The sequence below is a fragment of the Pongo pygmaeus genome, chromosome 7 (assembly GCF_028885625.2).
Source record: "Pongo pygmaeus isolate AG05252 chromosome 7, NHGRI_mPonPyg2-v2.0_pri, whole genome shotgun sequence".
In the NCBI taxonomy this organism is placed as follows: Eukaryota; Metazoa; Chordata; class Mammalia; order Primates; family Hominidae; genus Pongo; species Pongo pygmaeus.
Window position 1 is genome coordinate 2980038 of NC_072380.2, and position 14505 is coordinate 2994542.

The following is a 14505-nucleotide window of genomic DNA, read 5'->3' on the forward strand; positions in this document are numbered from 1 at the left end:
TTCATTGACATTTAGCCCCAGTTTAAACAAATACTGCCCAATGTCTCCCACAGGCAATTGTGTAGCAACAACAGTCACACCCGGGACATCATGCAGCCTGGATTTCTTGAGAAGTGTCTGTCAGAAATTGTCCTATTATTAAAGTGTGGAAGGAAAACCTTGGCATGAAAGCAAGTGGCCCATTTTTCTCTTAAATCAATCTTCTGCGTGAATTTATTAGTCTACTAGTAATCTGAACCCAATAGGACTGAGAAGCAAATGGTTGAAGAATTAGGAAAGAATGCTATGAAATTGTAAATTCATATGATTTTTAATCCAATGTATATAGATAGATAATGTAGATGTATCCTCATGGAATTGCTGAATTTTCTTTTAGCTCAAGCATGAATTAACAATTCAATTACTACCACACTTTATGAATTTTACATTTTAATTCTTCATTTTCTCCATGCTGAGGACAGGTATGACTGTGGACGGGGTAATTCACCAACTGCTTAAAATGGTTGAGAGAACCAGTAACAGAGCCAAGAATGCAGTGGTCTGCTCCAGTGACTCCGTTTTACACACTATTCTACAAAATATGTCATTGGAATAAGAATACCGTGGCCAGGCGCAGTGGCTCATGCCTGTAATCCCAGCACTTTGCGGGGCTGAGATAGGTGGATCACTTGAGGTCAGGAGTTCGAGACCAGCCTGGCCAGCATGGTGAAAGCCCACCTCTACTAAAAATACAAAAATTCGCTGAGCGAGGTGGCACACGCCTGTAGTCCCAGCTGCTCGGGAGGCCGAGGCAGAGGAATTGCTTGAACCCGGGAGGTAGAGGTTGCAGTGAGCCGAGATTGTACCACTGCACTCCAGCCTGGATGACAGAGCAACACTCTGTCTCAAAAGATAATAAAAACAATAACAATAATACTGTGAAACCTCAGAACCATTGAGGTGTTATACGAATGGACTGTGCAGTACACTCGGTGGGTCCCAGGAATTTGAACGTCTTTCCTGCGTTACAAAGTTTCCGTACCATAAGCTTTGAAAATCACTAGCTTTTCAGTCTACTCTATTCTGTGTTTGATGAAAGCTTTGTTACTGTTTGTAATTATAAACTGCTATTATATTTTGGTTAAAATGTCTCAAATAGAAAATGGGGAATTCTTTTAACAATCTTTCTCTAAAATTAGATTTGAAAGAAATAAAATCTACCAAACATTTGAACAAAGCACAGAGACTGATAGCAAGATGGATGGAATATTGAGTCCATTTTCATAGCAAAGAAATAGAGTATGTTGCAAGCAAACTGTCGGGAAGAAGGCTCGAGAAGGAGGAAAGGCCTAATTTCTTGATTGGTCAAGGTTTGCCTGCAAACTACATTTGTGCCAGAGCTCTCAGGAGGGCAGAAAGTGGTTGAATTCCCTCTGTGAGGTCAGTTTAGTCTGAGACTCATTAGGGACAGACACAGGGGAAACCACTCACTCCATTAACACCCACACAGTGTGGCCCACACTTAGACGAGGGGAGGCCGCACACCTGCAGTTTATAGAATTCAACACAGGAGAGCAGGGGCCTCCGCAAGGCCAGCCTCTTAAAGCCTTTGTTTCTAGAGTTCCATCTAAATTCCACTGCACAGGTCATTTAGTGTAAGTTATAAAAAACCTTGCTGAGAGAACAAAAGGTTGTTTTGTTTATTTCTAGTAGAGTGAACACTCAGAAACTGGTTCCTGAATGAATCCGGTTCCTTCAGAACTCCAGCGTGACCCGCTGGGTGACCTATGTTTTCTGGAAAGTGGTTCTACGAAGCTGTGTTTCAGAGGAGGAATCTTACTGGCGCACAGGATTTGGCTTTGTTTAGCTATCTGCACGGTTTTTGCAATACTTGCTTTTGCTACTGAAAGGAGTCATGCGGTTTGCAACCTAAAACCACCACGCTGATTGTTAGTGGTGACTTTCCGAGTGACTGACACAAGGTGCACCCTCAGAGATCTGAGGTACTCGTTAGCCGATTTACTGTAACATCATAACACACGCAGAGTGAACACCTCAAATGCAAGTACAGCAGGTGAGAGTCTCTGACAAGTACCTAGACCTGTGTGATTTTGGAAATGGGTTCCCTGATTTGGAAATGTAATAAAGTTCCACTGTTTCACTTCTCCCACAGAAACCCCGTATACCAGTGGGAATGTTGCCACAATGTCTCCCATGACAGAGGACAGACCTGGAGCCCTGCATTCTTTGGGGAGGAATCGGCTCCTTCCATTGGAGCTGTAGGATCTCTCCCCTCTCACCAGGTCTCCCACGCAAGCACTTTCTCCCCAAAGGGGCCTACTTGAAGGTCACCTCTTCAGTGTGCAGGTTTGTAGCAGTACAAATAATAAATATTGGTCTGGGGATTAGAACGGAATCCATTTTTAGAAAATCTATAAACCAAATATTCAACCTCAGTATTTGCTTTGTGATTATTGGTACTTATTGGTGAAAATAAAATACATTATAAATATCATGTGCCTGTAGGGGAATACAATATGCTTTATTCTATCCATTCTGTGCAATAACACGGTCTTTGGGCTAAAATCAGAGTTATTTGGGCAGTAGATTCCAAAACCAATTTGCAAACTTTTCTTGAGTATTAACAAATGGTCACAAAATGTCAGGTGGATCAGATTCACTTATAAGCAGGGAAACTATTATTAGCAGTACACATCAACGGACATATTTAAGTCTCTAGATCTGCATATGCTAAAGAAACACATTTCAATATTGATAAATGAGATGTTTTTTTTCCCTCCAAGTGCAATCTCTAGGGGCAATGCTGAGCGGCTTAGTCCATGCATAGATATGCATATGGTATCACAGAGAGTGTGTGGAATTCGTCCAACATGGAGGTATTGGGCTTGCAGAGCACACAACACTCTGTGCTGTTTGTGACAGCATCAAACATGGGCCCGAGTCCTCTGCCACAAATCCATTTGATCAGATCTCTGCTTCACACATCTTAGTGAATGACAGCTTTTTTAAACCTGTTTGGTTTGAAGAAAACCTCAAACCAGGGCCATCATTTGGACTGTCTTTGGGGCTTTCAGCATTCTTTTTTATCTGTTCCTGTCTCAATGTAGTTCCTGAATATACCCCATTTCCACCTTCTTCCCTGGGCCTATCCTGCCTCATTGTCCTAAAGCTTCCTCCGCAGTCTTGCTGCCGGTGTCACGTCTTTCTGTCCCTCAAACCTCAGTCCAAATCCACCGCAGGTGCGCATCTTCCACAAACCCCAAAGGAAGAGCTGCCCGTTCATACAGGACGCAAAGATCTCCCTTACTTCAGGTTTCTCCTACAATAGGAGAGCCTATCTTTGGTGCTGCCTATTTAAAACACCCAGCCTCCTACTTTTCTACTGTGTTTTGTTTTAGATTTAGCAGGTGGCATTCTAATTTTTCGTACCTATGCACTTCCCCTATTGGACTGTGAGTTCTGAGTGCAGCACCATGCCCTGTGCATTGGGACTCAGCTCAAAGCCTGCCCTAGAGCGGGTGTCAGAGTTATCAGATCTTTTCCACCACCTTGTGGCCCTATCAGTCCAGGCTCTTGTGACCATGTGGCTGTTGAGATTTCGACCCCAGCACCTGCTTGTTTCAGGCAAGTCCGACTTCCTTGGGCTGTACTCTGCATCTATGCTGTTGCCACCAGGTTTGCAGCTCTTTACCCCATGCCTGCTTGCTGGAATTCCACCCAAAATCAGGGTGGCTTCCCCCACATCTACTCTTCTATCAGCCTCTAGGTTGCTCCCACTGTCACCTGGAATTCTCAAGTACTTTGCCTATATCTCCCTTTTGCCATTATTCTATTCCCAACTTTTTTTGTTTGTTTGTTTGAGATGAAATTTTGCTCTGTCACTCAGGCAGGCTGGAGTGTAATGGCATGATCTCGGCTCACTGCAACCTCCACCTCCTGGGTTCACATGATTCTCCTGCCTCAGCCTCCCAAGTAGCTAGGATTACTGGTGCCCATCATTATATCCAGCTAATTTTTTGTATTTTTAGTAGAGATGAGGTTTCACTACATTGACCAGACTGGTCTCGAACTCCTGACCTCGTGATCTGCCTGCCTCGGCCTCCCAAAGTGCTGGGATTACAGGCGTGAGCCACCGCGCCCTGCCTATTCTCAACTTCTTATTAATGCTACTTGGTATTTACCTTATTTATTCCTTAGAGTATAGATTTCATAAAAGAAGAACCAATCTTATTAACCTCTGAATGCTGCACAATAGTTCTTGAGGAACAAGAAAAATATCATTAAATACTATTCAGAAATATGACAGAAAAACCCACCGCTGAGAATGTTGCTATTTATTCCCTAGCCACCGACACTACATTTGGAAAATCTAAAGACTGGTATAGGGAGTTTTCCTGACTAACATACAGAACATATTTTACACTTAAGATGGTATAGCAAAGATGGTGGGGCGGGGGGGGAGGGGGGCAGGAGAAGCAGTGCTAATCTTTCTGCTCTAATACTACCTTTCTGCTGTAATATAAGCATTATCATAATCAGTTGTTTTATTAAATATTTTATGTGGATCTTTCCAAAATACAAGGCAATTGAAGAATATATTTAAATTTGATTATCTAAGAACTATGAACAACTACAGTCTAAAAACAGTATTTTGAATCATGTCATCTAGCTACTTTAGCCATATAAATAACCATTATCTTGTATTTACAGAACAATTCATCTCCTCATGGTTATAATAGCACAATAAATGTAAACTTATTTCAAACAACAGCAAAACAATCTAATAAAAAAAGATAATGTCCTTTTGTGGGAAATAACTCAATCTATCACTAATATCTTGAATACTAGAGATTGAAGAGGTAACACTGGGGAGAGGATGGGTTCTTATGTGCTGAAAAGTCTAAATGATGTAAATGTTTTCAAAATATGAATGTGGGATTCTGCGGCAGGAAACCTAGACCACAAACTATAACCTCTTTCTAGTTTGTGTGTTCTCTGTTGGTTTAAGCAAACTACCACAGGGAAGATAAACACGAGAAAATAATTAAGGGATCATGTAGATTATAAACTTCCTGGGTGGATTAGCAGGTGCCTGAGAGAATGGATACCAGGTCAGCATTCTCAGTGCTTAATTCTGTGGTCTGCGGAGAGGTGTAGCATTACACAGTACAGTTGGTAAATAAGAGCGAGTCCTTGGCAATTTACAGAACTCTGGGAGATCCCAGTAATAATGCAGATCCTGTTGATGATTTTATAATAATGTACTCTGATGCACCTGTGCATTACTTTGCTCAAAATCTATTTATAATGATATTTACATGCACACTCCATTTTCTCGCAAGGTTCTTCTTAGAATCCAGACTAGGGACCTAAAACACAGCATGGATTGAGTTCTTGAATATTAGGTGTAGAAAATCGTCTTTTCTTTCCTTAAATACAGCTGTCCTACAGTTGACATTCTCAAGACTCAGTCTGTCAATGCTCATCCATTCCCGTGCTTGGCAACTCCAGCTGCAATACTCAAAAAGGATTCCAGCATATTCTCCCTGTTGGAAGTCACTGGAAACAACTAGCATGCCAGAAGTATGAGTCATGTTGCAGATGAAACTGAAGCACAATCTCAGGAACAGTATTCTTTCTAGTAGCCCCGAAAATAAACTACAAAATATCTCAGCCACAATTTGGAAAAAAAAAAATATTTTGTCAAAAAATCTTGCACCAGGATGGAAAACATAGTGGACCTAGGGTATACAGCCCAAGGGAAGTTAATCTAAAGAACCAAAATGGACCCTGCCTTTTGCATAAAGTCTTTGTTGCCTTGTTGGGAAGATCTACCTGTTTAAAAATACACAAATGAAAGGGGACGTGGGGATTTTTTACACTGATTTCAAAACCTCTTTCTCTGTACACAGTGCCTGTTTGATATGGTTTGGCTGTGTCCCCACCCAAATCTCACCTTACATTGTAATAATCCCCACTTGTCAAGGGTGGGGACAGGAAGACATAATTGAATCATGGGGGCAGGTGTTTCTGTTCTCGTGGTAGTGAATAAGTCTCACAAGATCCAACGGTCTCATAAAGGGGAGTTCCCCTGCACACGCTCTCTTGCCTGCCACCATGTAAGATGTGCCTTTGCTTCTCCTTTACCTTCCACCATGATTGTGAAGCCTCCCCAGCCAGGTGGAACTGTGAGTCCATTAAACCCCTTTCCTTTATAAATTACCCAGTCTCAGGTATGTCTTTCTTAGCAGTGTGAGAACAGACAAATATGCACATATGATGTCTGCATCAACCCTAGGCCTTGTCTTGGCAGATATATGCAATTAATTTTATGTTTCTTTCCTTTTTCCCACCCACGTATTCCTGATTAAGATGTATAGATCTCAGCACGGTCTTCATGTTGACTCTACCCATCAGTCAGGGCTGGCACTGATATGGAAAACAACTTCCCACAACTAGTTTCTCCCATCTTTCACCTGATAGCATTTTAAATATTTGAAAATAATTATGAATGACTACCTTACTTTTCTCTCTGTCAAAGTAATATCAAAAATTTTCCAGCCTGGCACGGTGCCTCACGCCTGTAATCCCAGCACTTTTGGAGGCTGAGGCGGGCAGATCACCCAAGGTCAGGAGTTCCAGACCAGCCTGGCCAACATGGTAAAACCCCCTCTCTACTAAAAATGCAAAAAATTAGCCAGGTGTGGTGGTGGGTGTCTGTAATCCCAGCTACTCGGGAGGGTGAGGCAGGAGAATTGCTTGAACCCAGGAGGCAGAGGTTGCAGTGAGCTGAGATCACACCACTGCACTCAACCTGGGCAACTGAGTGAGACTCCATCTCAGAAAAAAAAAAAAATTCCAAACAGTCTTCAAAGATCATAGGTACCAGATCCATCACCACAGATGCACAGCAATTCCTCAAGAGCCCACTTAAACTATTAAAAAACTGAAGTAATGATTCTGGATATGGGATTCCTGGGCGAACAGAGGATGGGAGGAACCTTATTAATAAGACTCGGCCTGAGCATCGCATGGGAGCACTTGTCACTTATGAACTTGCTCTTACCCAAAACTCCCAAGTTCTCTGCCTGTACACTATGAACTCAGAATTTCTTCTCATCATATACATTGAAATTATTTTATTTCTACTCTGAGAAAAATTTTACATTAATTTATATTATATTATTTTGTTTGTCCTATCATGATAATTTGAGATCCTGAATCCATCATCCAATATTATTTTCACTCTTTCAACTATGCCCTAATCGAAGATAGGAATAAAAATTTTTGATTCAGAAACACCATTTCTGAATAGTACTTATGAATACCCATCTCAAAACAATATTAAACAAAGAAAATGGATCCAAACTCACATAGTGTCTTGGAAACCATATTAGTTCTATGTGAAAATACATTTCCAAAGTTACTTATGAAGAATATGCTTGGGTATCTGCTCTACATATCATTAAGTCAATTTATGGTTTTTGACAGCTAGCTTCTTTTTCTGCTTTTCCTGTTGTGAGAACAATCACACTGGATATGAGTTTCACTCTAGGGTTCTTCCTTTCCGTAACTTCTCACCAAGAACACTGCCAGTAACTCAGCAGTGTGATTTTTAGTCCCCTCAGCTGATTCAGATGAAATTCTCCTGGGCAGGAGACACAACTTTATTGAGAACTCTGAAGTTCTCTTTTATAAGCTGCTTATCTTTGGGAGGTGCCAGTTTCTGATTTTAAAAATGTCCCGCCTATAATCCCAGCACTTTGAGAGCCTAAGGTGAAAGGATTGCTTGAGCCCGGGAGTTCGAGACCAGCCTGGGCAATTTAGGAAGACCCTGTACCTACAAAACAAATTGTAAATAGTTAGCTGGGCATGCTGATGTGCACTGTGGTCCAAGCTACTTGGGAGGCTGAGGTGGGAGGAGCACTTGAGTCCAAGAGGTCGAGGTAGCAGTGAGCTGTGGTTGCACCACTGCACTCCAGCCTGGGTAACACAGTGAGACCCTGTCTCAAAATAAATAAATAAATAAATAACTCCTAACCTCTGTATTCCATAATAAAGCTTCTTCATGAAGTGCTTATTACACACCGTATGTGTGTATCAAAAATCTCATGTGCCCCACAAATATAAACACCTAATATGTATCCATAAAAATTAAAATTAAAAAAGTTTTTAAAAGCTTCTTAATGAAAAAAAACAGAACTGAATAATCACCCATTTTCATACCAGCTTCAAGAATGAATTTGGTTCTTGTTTCAAGCATAATTGAGGCAGCTTTCTTGGGGTTCCTAACCCTTCACATCATTTCCAATTTGTGGCAGATTTGTCCCTCAAGACACTCTCTTTAAAAACGTATTGCATTCTCTTCAACATGTCCTCAGACAGTTGCTTTGCTTGAAAATTGAATTTCTTGTAGGAAACCTGGTATAGCTGTCTCTGTTCGTTTGGGTAATTTCCCATTTTTTCCTGATTGGATGATTTGCTTTTTAAAGTCATAGTTTTGGGGGTTGTTTTGTTTTGTCAAGGGGTCATCATTTTTAGAGTTGAAGCCATGATTATATAGACACAGTTTTCAGAATATATACATATTTTTTGATTCAGAATCACCATTTCTGAATAGTACTTTTGAATACCCATCTCATAACAATATTAAACAAAAAAAAGGACCCAAACTCACATGGTGTCTTGTGAAATTATATATATATATATATCCTTACCAACTGCCTCTTTAGTATCAGTCATTTCCCCACTACAACTATCTCGTTTACCCCGGCATGGTCCAGATGAGCCTGAAGGTTACTCAAGGACATTTAACTTGGTAGAAACCCAAAGTGATTTTCAAAAGAGCCGTAACCATGGAAACAGGGAAAGGGTTAATTCAAATAACAAGTTAAGAGATAGAAGAAAAGCAATAGCAAGACTGATAGTTGAGAGCGTGTCAGCATCCTGGCAGTACAGGATGAAGGACACAATTAACCAGGCAGAACTAAGGCACAAAGACCCTTGCACCTGCCCCTTGCATGTGCCTCTAGATGGGACTAATCCAGGTTCCAGAGCTCATTTCACTTCTAGTTAACACAACACACTCCTCCTTATTGGTCTGAATTAGCATGATAGTATTCTTGGTTTTATGATGTTGGGCAAATTCTTCACTTCTCTATGCTTTCTTTCTTATCTGCAGGTCGAAGGAATAAGCACTTACTGTAAGTTCTAATCAGATAAATCTCACGAATGCCATGTGCATTTTAAGTCATCAATAAATATCATCATTTATAATCACTGTCTCCAAATATGGCACCTAGTTGATATTTGGATTATGGAGGTATCCATTTGCTACTCTATTAAATATTTGTGTAGATTTAGGATTGCAGCCTCTGTACCCTTCATCTATCTTAGAGTCATACAGTCTACTCAAGCAATATCATCTCTGTTCTCCTACCTTTTTACTCACTCATCCCTATTTTCCTCTGAGTCTCACATGCAACTTTATGGTTTCTTGTGGACATATGTTCTTGCTGAGTTTCACATGCTGTCACCCCCCAGCAAAAGATGTCTTTGGTAAAGGGATATGCTTCATTACCATGCTTCACACGTTATGAATCTCAACCCTTCCAGTTACAGTGGTAGCTGCAAAAACTATATTTATTAACTTTCAAAATGTTTGTGCTAAATGAATTACCCATGGTTTATCCATTAGTATGTACACATGTATGTGTCATTTCTAATCTTTTTCTATTTTTTTCCCTTTAAATACTCTATGTCTCTTCCAATTTTATTATTCCTTAAATACTGTATCCAATATCTACAACACAAATGTTTTATATATTATAACCTGGGCATTTTTCTTATTCCTTATTTTCCTCTGAGCAAGTGGATTCATTTCTGAGTGAATCATCTTTCAAAAGCTTCTAAGATATATTGCATAGCACTGAGGCATGTTTGGGGGCATCTCCAGGCAGCCAACTATTCAACATTTATCTCATCCTTTATACTCCAAAGCCCTAACTTTCAGACACAAGAATAACACAAGATAGATAAAGGCTTATCAGGGATCAATAATCCCCAAGCTGACCCGTCATTTAACAGTTATGTAAACTGAAGGTATCACTTAAACTCCCAAAGCACCAATGAAGGCCTTTCCTGCATCCTGTATTGGTAATGACCAAAAGGATGAGATTAGGGATGTTTGTAAGCAGTTGCTATTAATTTTCATGTTTACAATTACTAACAGAGATGTGGTACATGCTGTCAGACATAAGTGTCTTGGACCACCTAGCTCCCTCCCAGTGGAACTGGGCTCCTTCAGAGGACCAAGCTCCAGGCAGAAGAGCTCGTCCACACCAAAGCTACCTAAAGGAGAGTGCTGTTCCACAGCCAATTTCATAAGGATATTTAGGAATGCATGGAAACTCCCAGAAGGATTTGTGACTCTCTACATGAAGAAGCATACATAGTCCAAGGAAATCTCATCGTCTACTGAAAACTGTAATGAGGACACCCAACGACAGACACATATGCACACACTCATATATATAATTAACTGTGTTCAATAATATATAATGCACTAAATATATTCAATAATACACTAGAAAGAGTGGCAAAGAGTGTGAGAAATGAAGCAGCATTCCTGTAAGTCCTGCAGTGATTTAAAATAAGTAGATAATGTTTCACAGACAAGTGTGAGAACCTCCTTTTGGCGGTTGGTTTTTCTCTAGGGTTACTACGGTCCTTTCATCTTGTTTCTTCAAATTCTCCCAAATGAAAAGAAGGACAGGTTTTGCTATTTGAAGTTTACTGGGCCTGGCTTAGTTCCTGAAGTGATCCTAGCCCATGCAGATTCAGATCAGAAGCTTAAAGCTCCCAGTTTCTATGGCTTTAAGTGATTTAAAAAAAAAAAAAAAGGAAGAACGTGGAGAAGGTTCAGAAGAACCAAAGGCAGGTAAGGTATTTTACAAATGACCAGCAGACCTACTAAGATCACTCTTTAGTAATAGTTGTTCTTTAAACTGCTTATTCAAGATTTTTCATACACTTATTCAAAGCATTTTCCAATGGAAACATTTTTCAATCCATTTTTTAAATTATGCAGAATATTTTAAGTTTTTGAAAAAAGAAGACTAAATTATTGTAGACCTATAGCATTTTAAATAATTCACTGTACTTATGTCAATTTGGATGAATATAACTTCAATTCATTGACATAATTTTTAAATTTTTAAAAACATAAAATGTACAATATTTTTGAAATTCATTATTGTGTGTCCTAAAACCATGATGGCATTTGAGTGCAGGTATATTCTCAGCACTCTTGCAAGATTGCCTTTATGGCACTTAAGGCAATATCTGACTTTCATTCATTGCTCGGATTAAAAACAAATCTCTGTAGATACTCAAAGAAAAAATCACACTGGGAAGTGCAGCATTTCCACCCCAGGTAGGATTTAAGGCATTATAGCAAGAAGTCATATGTGTTACACAGCTGTAATCTATTTCTAAGGTTTATTTGAATTAAGTAAGTGCGAGAACATAGATGAATTTACCCAGACATCGAGTTTCGGTGCCGCTCCAGAGCCCATTTGCCAAGCACTCTCTGACATGAGATCCCACAAGTGTGTAGCCGGTGTTGCATGTAAATATAGCTGTGGCCCCATAAACTGTCAACGTTCCAATCTTGTTGCCATTTGGGGGAAAGGAAAGGCTTCCACACGAGATAACTAGAAGGAAAAAAAATAAAGTGAACATCAATTCAGTTATGCAGATTACTCCTCTGCTAAAAAAACAAAACAACAACAACAAAAAAAACCCAAAAAACTATTTTTAGTCTTAATTTTCACTAAGAACATGGTTGAGAGTGTCTGCTTAGGGCTGGATAGACCAGTCACTTAAGAAGCTTAATTTTCCATCTTTATGCTCCTAAAACAAAAACCTAAAAGCTTAACGTGGATTCCAAAACATTCTAGATTCCTCCAATTACCCATTAACTTTTGTTGTTGTTGTTGAGATGGAGTCGTACTTTGTTGACCAGGTTGGAGTGCAGTGGCGCTATCCTGGCTCACTGCTACCTCTACCTCCCGGGTTCAAGTGATTCTCCTGTTTCGGCCTCCTGAGTAGCTGTGATTACAGGTGCCTGCCACCATGCATGGCTAATTTTTGTATTTTTAGTAGAGACAGTGTTTTGCCATGTTGGCCAGACTGATCTCAAACTCCTGACCTCAAGTGATCCTCCCACCCCGGCCTCCCAAAGTGCTGGGATTACAGGTGTGAGCCACTGTGCCTCGACCCATTAATGTTATTTTTATTTTCATCCTGACAGGTATAGCTGAACCATTCTTGAAAAAATACACAGTATACAAAGTATAAATGCAGAAGCGTGTCAGTCAAATAAATTGTCTATCTCTCTACCTTTTTTCCATATCAATTCCATGAATTACATAGTAGTAATTACCAGAAACCTCGTGAGCCTATCAGGAAATAAGGAATACCAATTTTCTTTACCAAAGCCAATCAGCTGGGACAAAGTAGTGTGGTATTAAAATCTAGGACTTTGGACTGCAATAGCAGTGCTCAGTTTATTTGTTCTTTTAGTTACTTGCATAATTTGCTGGGATCATGAGCTCTGTAAGAATGCTGACTACACAGGGCATTTGGAGGCTTTCCAAAAACTAAAACGTGTGTACAAACTAGACCTTAACTGGGTGTCGATGGGGTGACCCTATGCCCCATGTTTACACCTGCTGTCCCAGCACAGTTATTGATCGTGTCCATTTTCACTCATGAAAGTACTCCAGTTTGGGAAATAAGTTAATGGCCACCCTCATTATATATTCTTACTACACCACTGAAATCTCTGCTCTTCAGATTCAGAAACACTTGAGCACAGAAGATCATGGCCTCTCAGGGGAGGGAGGAACTCACAAGGTTATTCAGCCCAACCTATCATCAGAGGCTGAAATATGTTTTAAATAGGTAAGAATGAAAGTGTTAGAAAAGCTATTCAAAGCAAGTGTTAAGAGTGCTAGGTGAGCACTGATGTGTAGGGTGCTTCGCTGTAGCCTGCAGTGGCAAACATTGAGTCCTTCCTTATTCACAGTAAACCATAAGAGGCAGTAAAGCATAGTGAGGAAGAACACAGACTCTGGCTGCAGGCTACCCAGGGTCAGGCCTGGTTCTGCCAGACACGAGCCAGGCAGCACTGGCCAATTTTCTAAGTCTCTGGGCCCTGTTATGGGTTGATAACAGCTCCTACTGCATAGGCTTGTGCATTAGATTCAAACAGAAGCCATCCCTTGCACTTAAGCAGGCTTAATCAGGGTTAACTAACAATGAAAGTATAAATCAGGACCTATTTAGTTAATTGAATCAAAAGTAGAAAAACCTTTAGAGATAATTCAAGTGAGGAAAATAAAATTATGCATGTACCACTAAGAGCAGCCCTTTTGTTGTTGTTTATGGAGACAGAGTCTTGCTCTGTCGCTCAGGCTAGGGTGCAGTGGTACAACTGTAGCTCCCAGCAGCAGCCCTGACCTCCTGGGTTCAAGAGATCCTTCTGCTCAGCCTCCCAAGTAGCTTAGGGCACGGGCACCACCACTCTCAGCTATTTTTTTTTAATTTAATTTTTATAGAGATGGAAGTCTCACTGTGTTGTCCAGGCTTGCTGGAACTCCTGGGCTCAAGCGAATCCTCCCACCTTGGCCTTCCCAGAAGCCCCAGACCTTTTAATTAAGCTGTCTTTACTCCACGTATGATAGGACAACCCAGGCTCTATTTCAAATGTTCAGACAGACACAGCCAGACTCAGTGTTTTCTATGGGGGGCTCTACCAGAAATTGGGAGGTCCAACTCGAGAGTCCATCACGACCAGCACACTATTGTTATTGAGACAGCCTCCATGGTTTATTGGTTTTGGGGATTGCTAAACTATTACAGTGTCATATCATATGCATTTAGTAATATGCTACTATGTTTGCTCTACCAAATGTCAATGAATTCCAGTAGGATTTAGATTTTTACAATTTGTTATGAACTTTTCATTAAGCCTTTTTCCCAAACAGTGTGAACTTCTCCTTGAACTATGATATTTAAAGATCCATTTGTAGCAATTTAAGATAATTGGATCTTGTCTTTAAACTTCCATGCTTGTCAGAAAAACGTTAAATAACAATGAGGTCTGAGTCGAATTCCTCTTAGAGGTTTCAGCGCACCTTCGCCTTCAATGGTAGAGCAGCAAGAACACCTCCCTCTGCTTGTACAGCTGTTTCTATTCTTGAAGCTTCTGTTAAAAATATTCTGGTGACAAAACTATTTTAACTTTGTCCACTAACAAGATTTACTCAATTGTAAAGAAGAAGTAATGGAGCAAAATTTTAGCTTTCCAGTAGCTGAATAATAGAATTTCAGACCTAGAATTTCCTTGTATGTTAATAAATGTTATCAATGCATTAATAAAGATAGCAGCAATAACTCGGAAATCTTGCCTGATTGAAAGGGGGAAGCCCCTCACTACTA

General features: G+C 40.3%; 1 protein-coding gene across 1 annotated transcript in view; it reads right to left on the reverse strand.

Moving 5' to 3' along the window:
• CSMD1 (CUB and Sushi multiple domains 1) overlaps positions 1–14505 on the reverse strand; it is a 2090911-nt gene that overhangs the window by 67643 nt on the left and 2008763 nt on the right. Inside the window, exon 52 of the mRNA XM_054498773.1 lies at positions 11541–11714. Within this exon, the coding sequence (XP_054354748.1) occupies positions 11541–11714 (174 nt within the window). The remainder of the gene's footprint in view (positions 1–11540; positions 11715–14505) is intronic.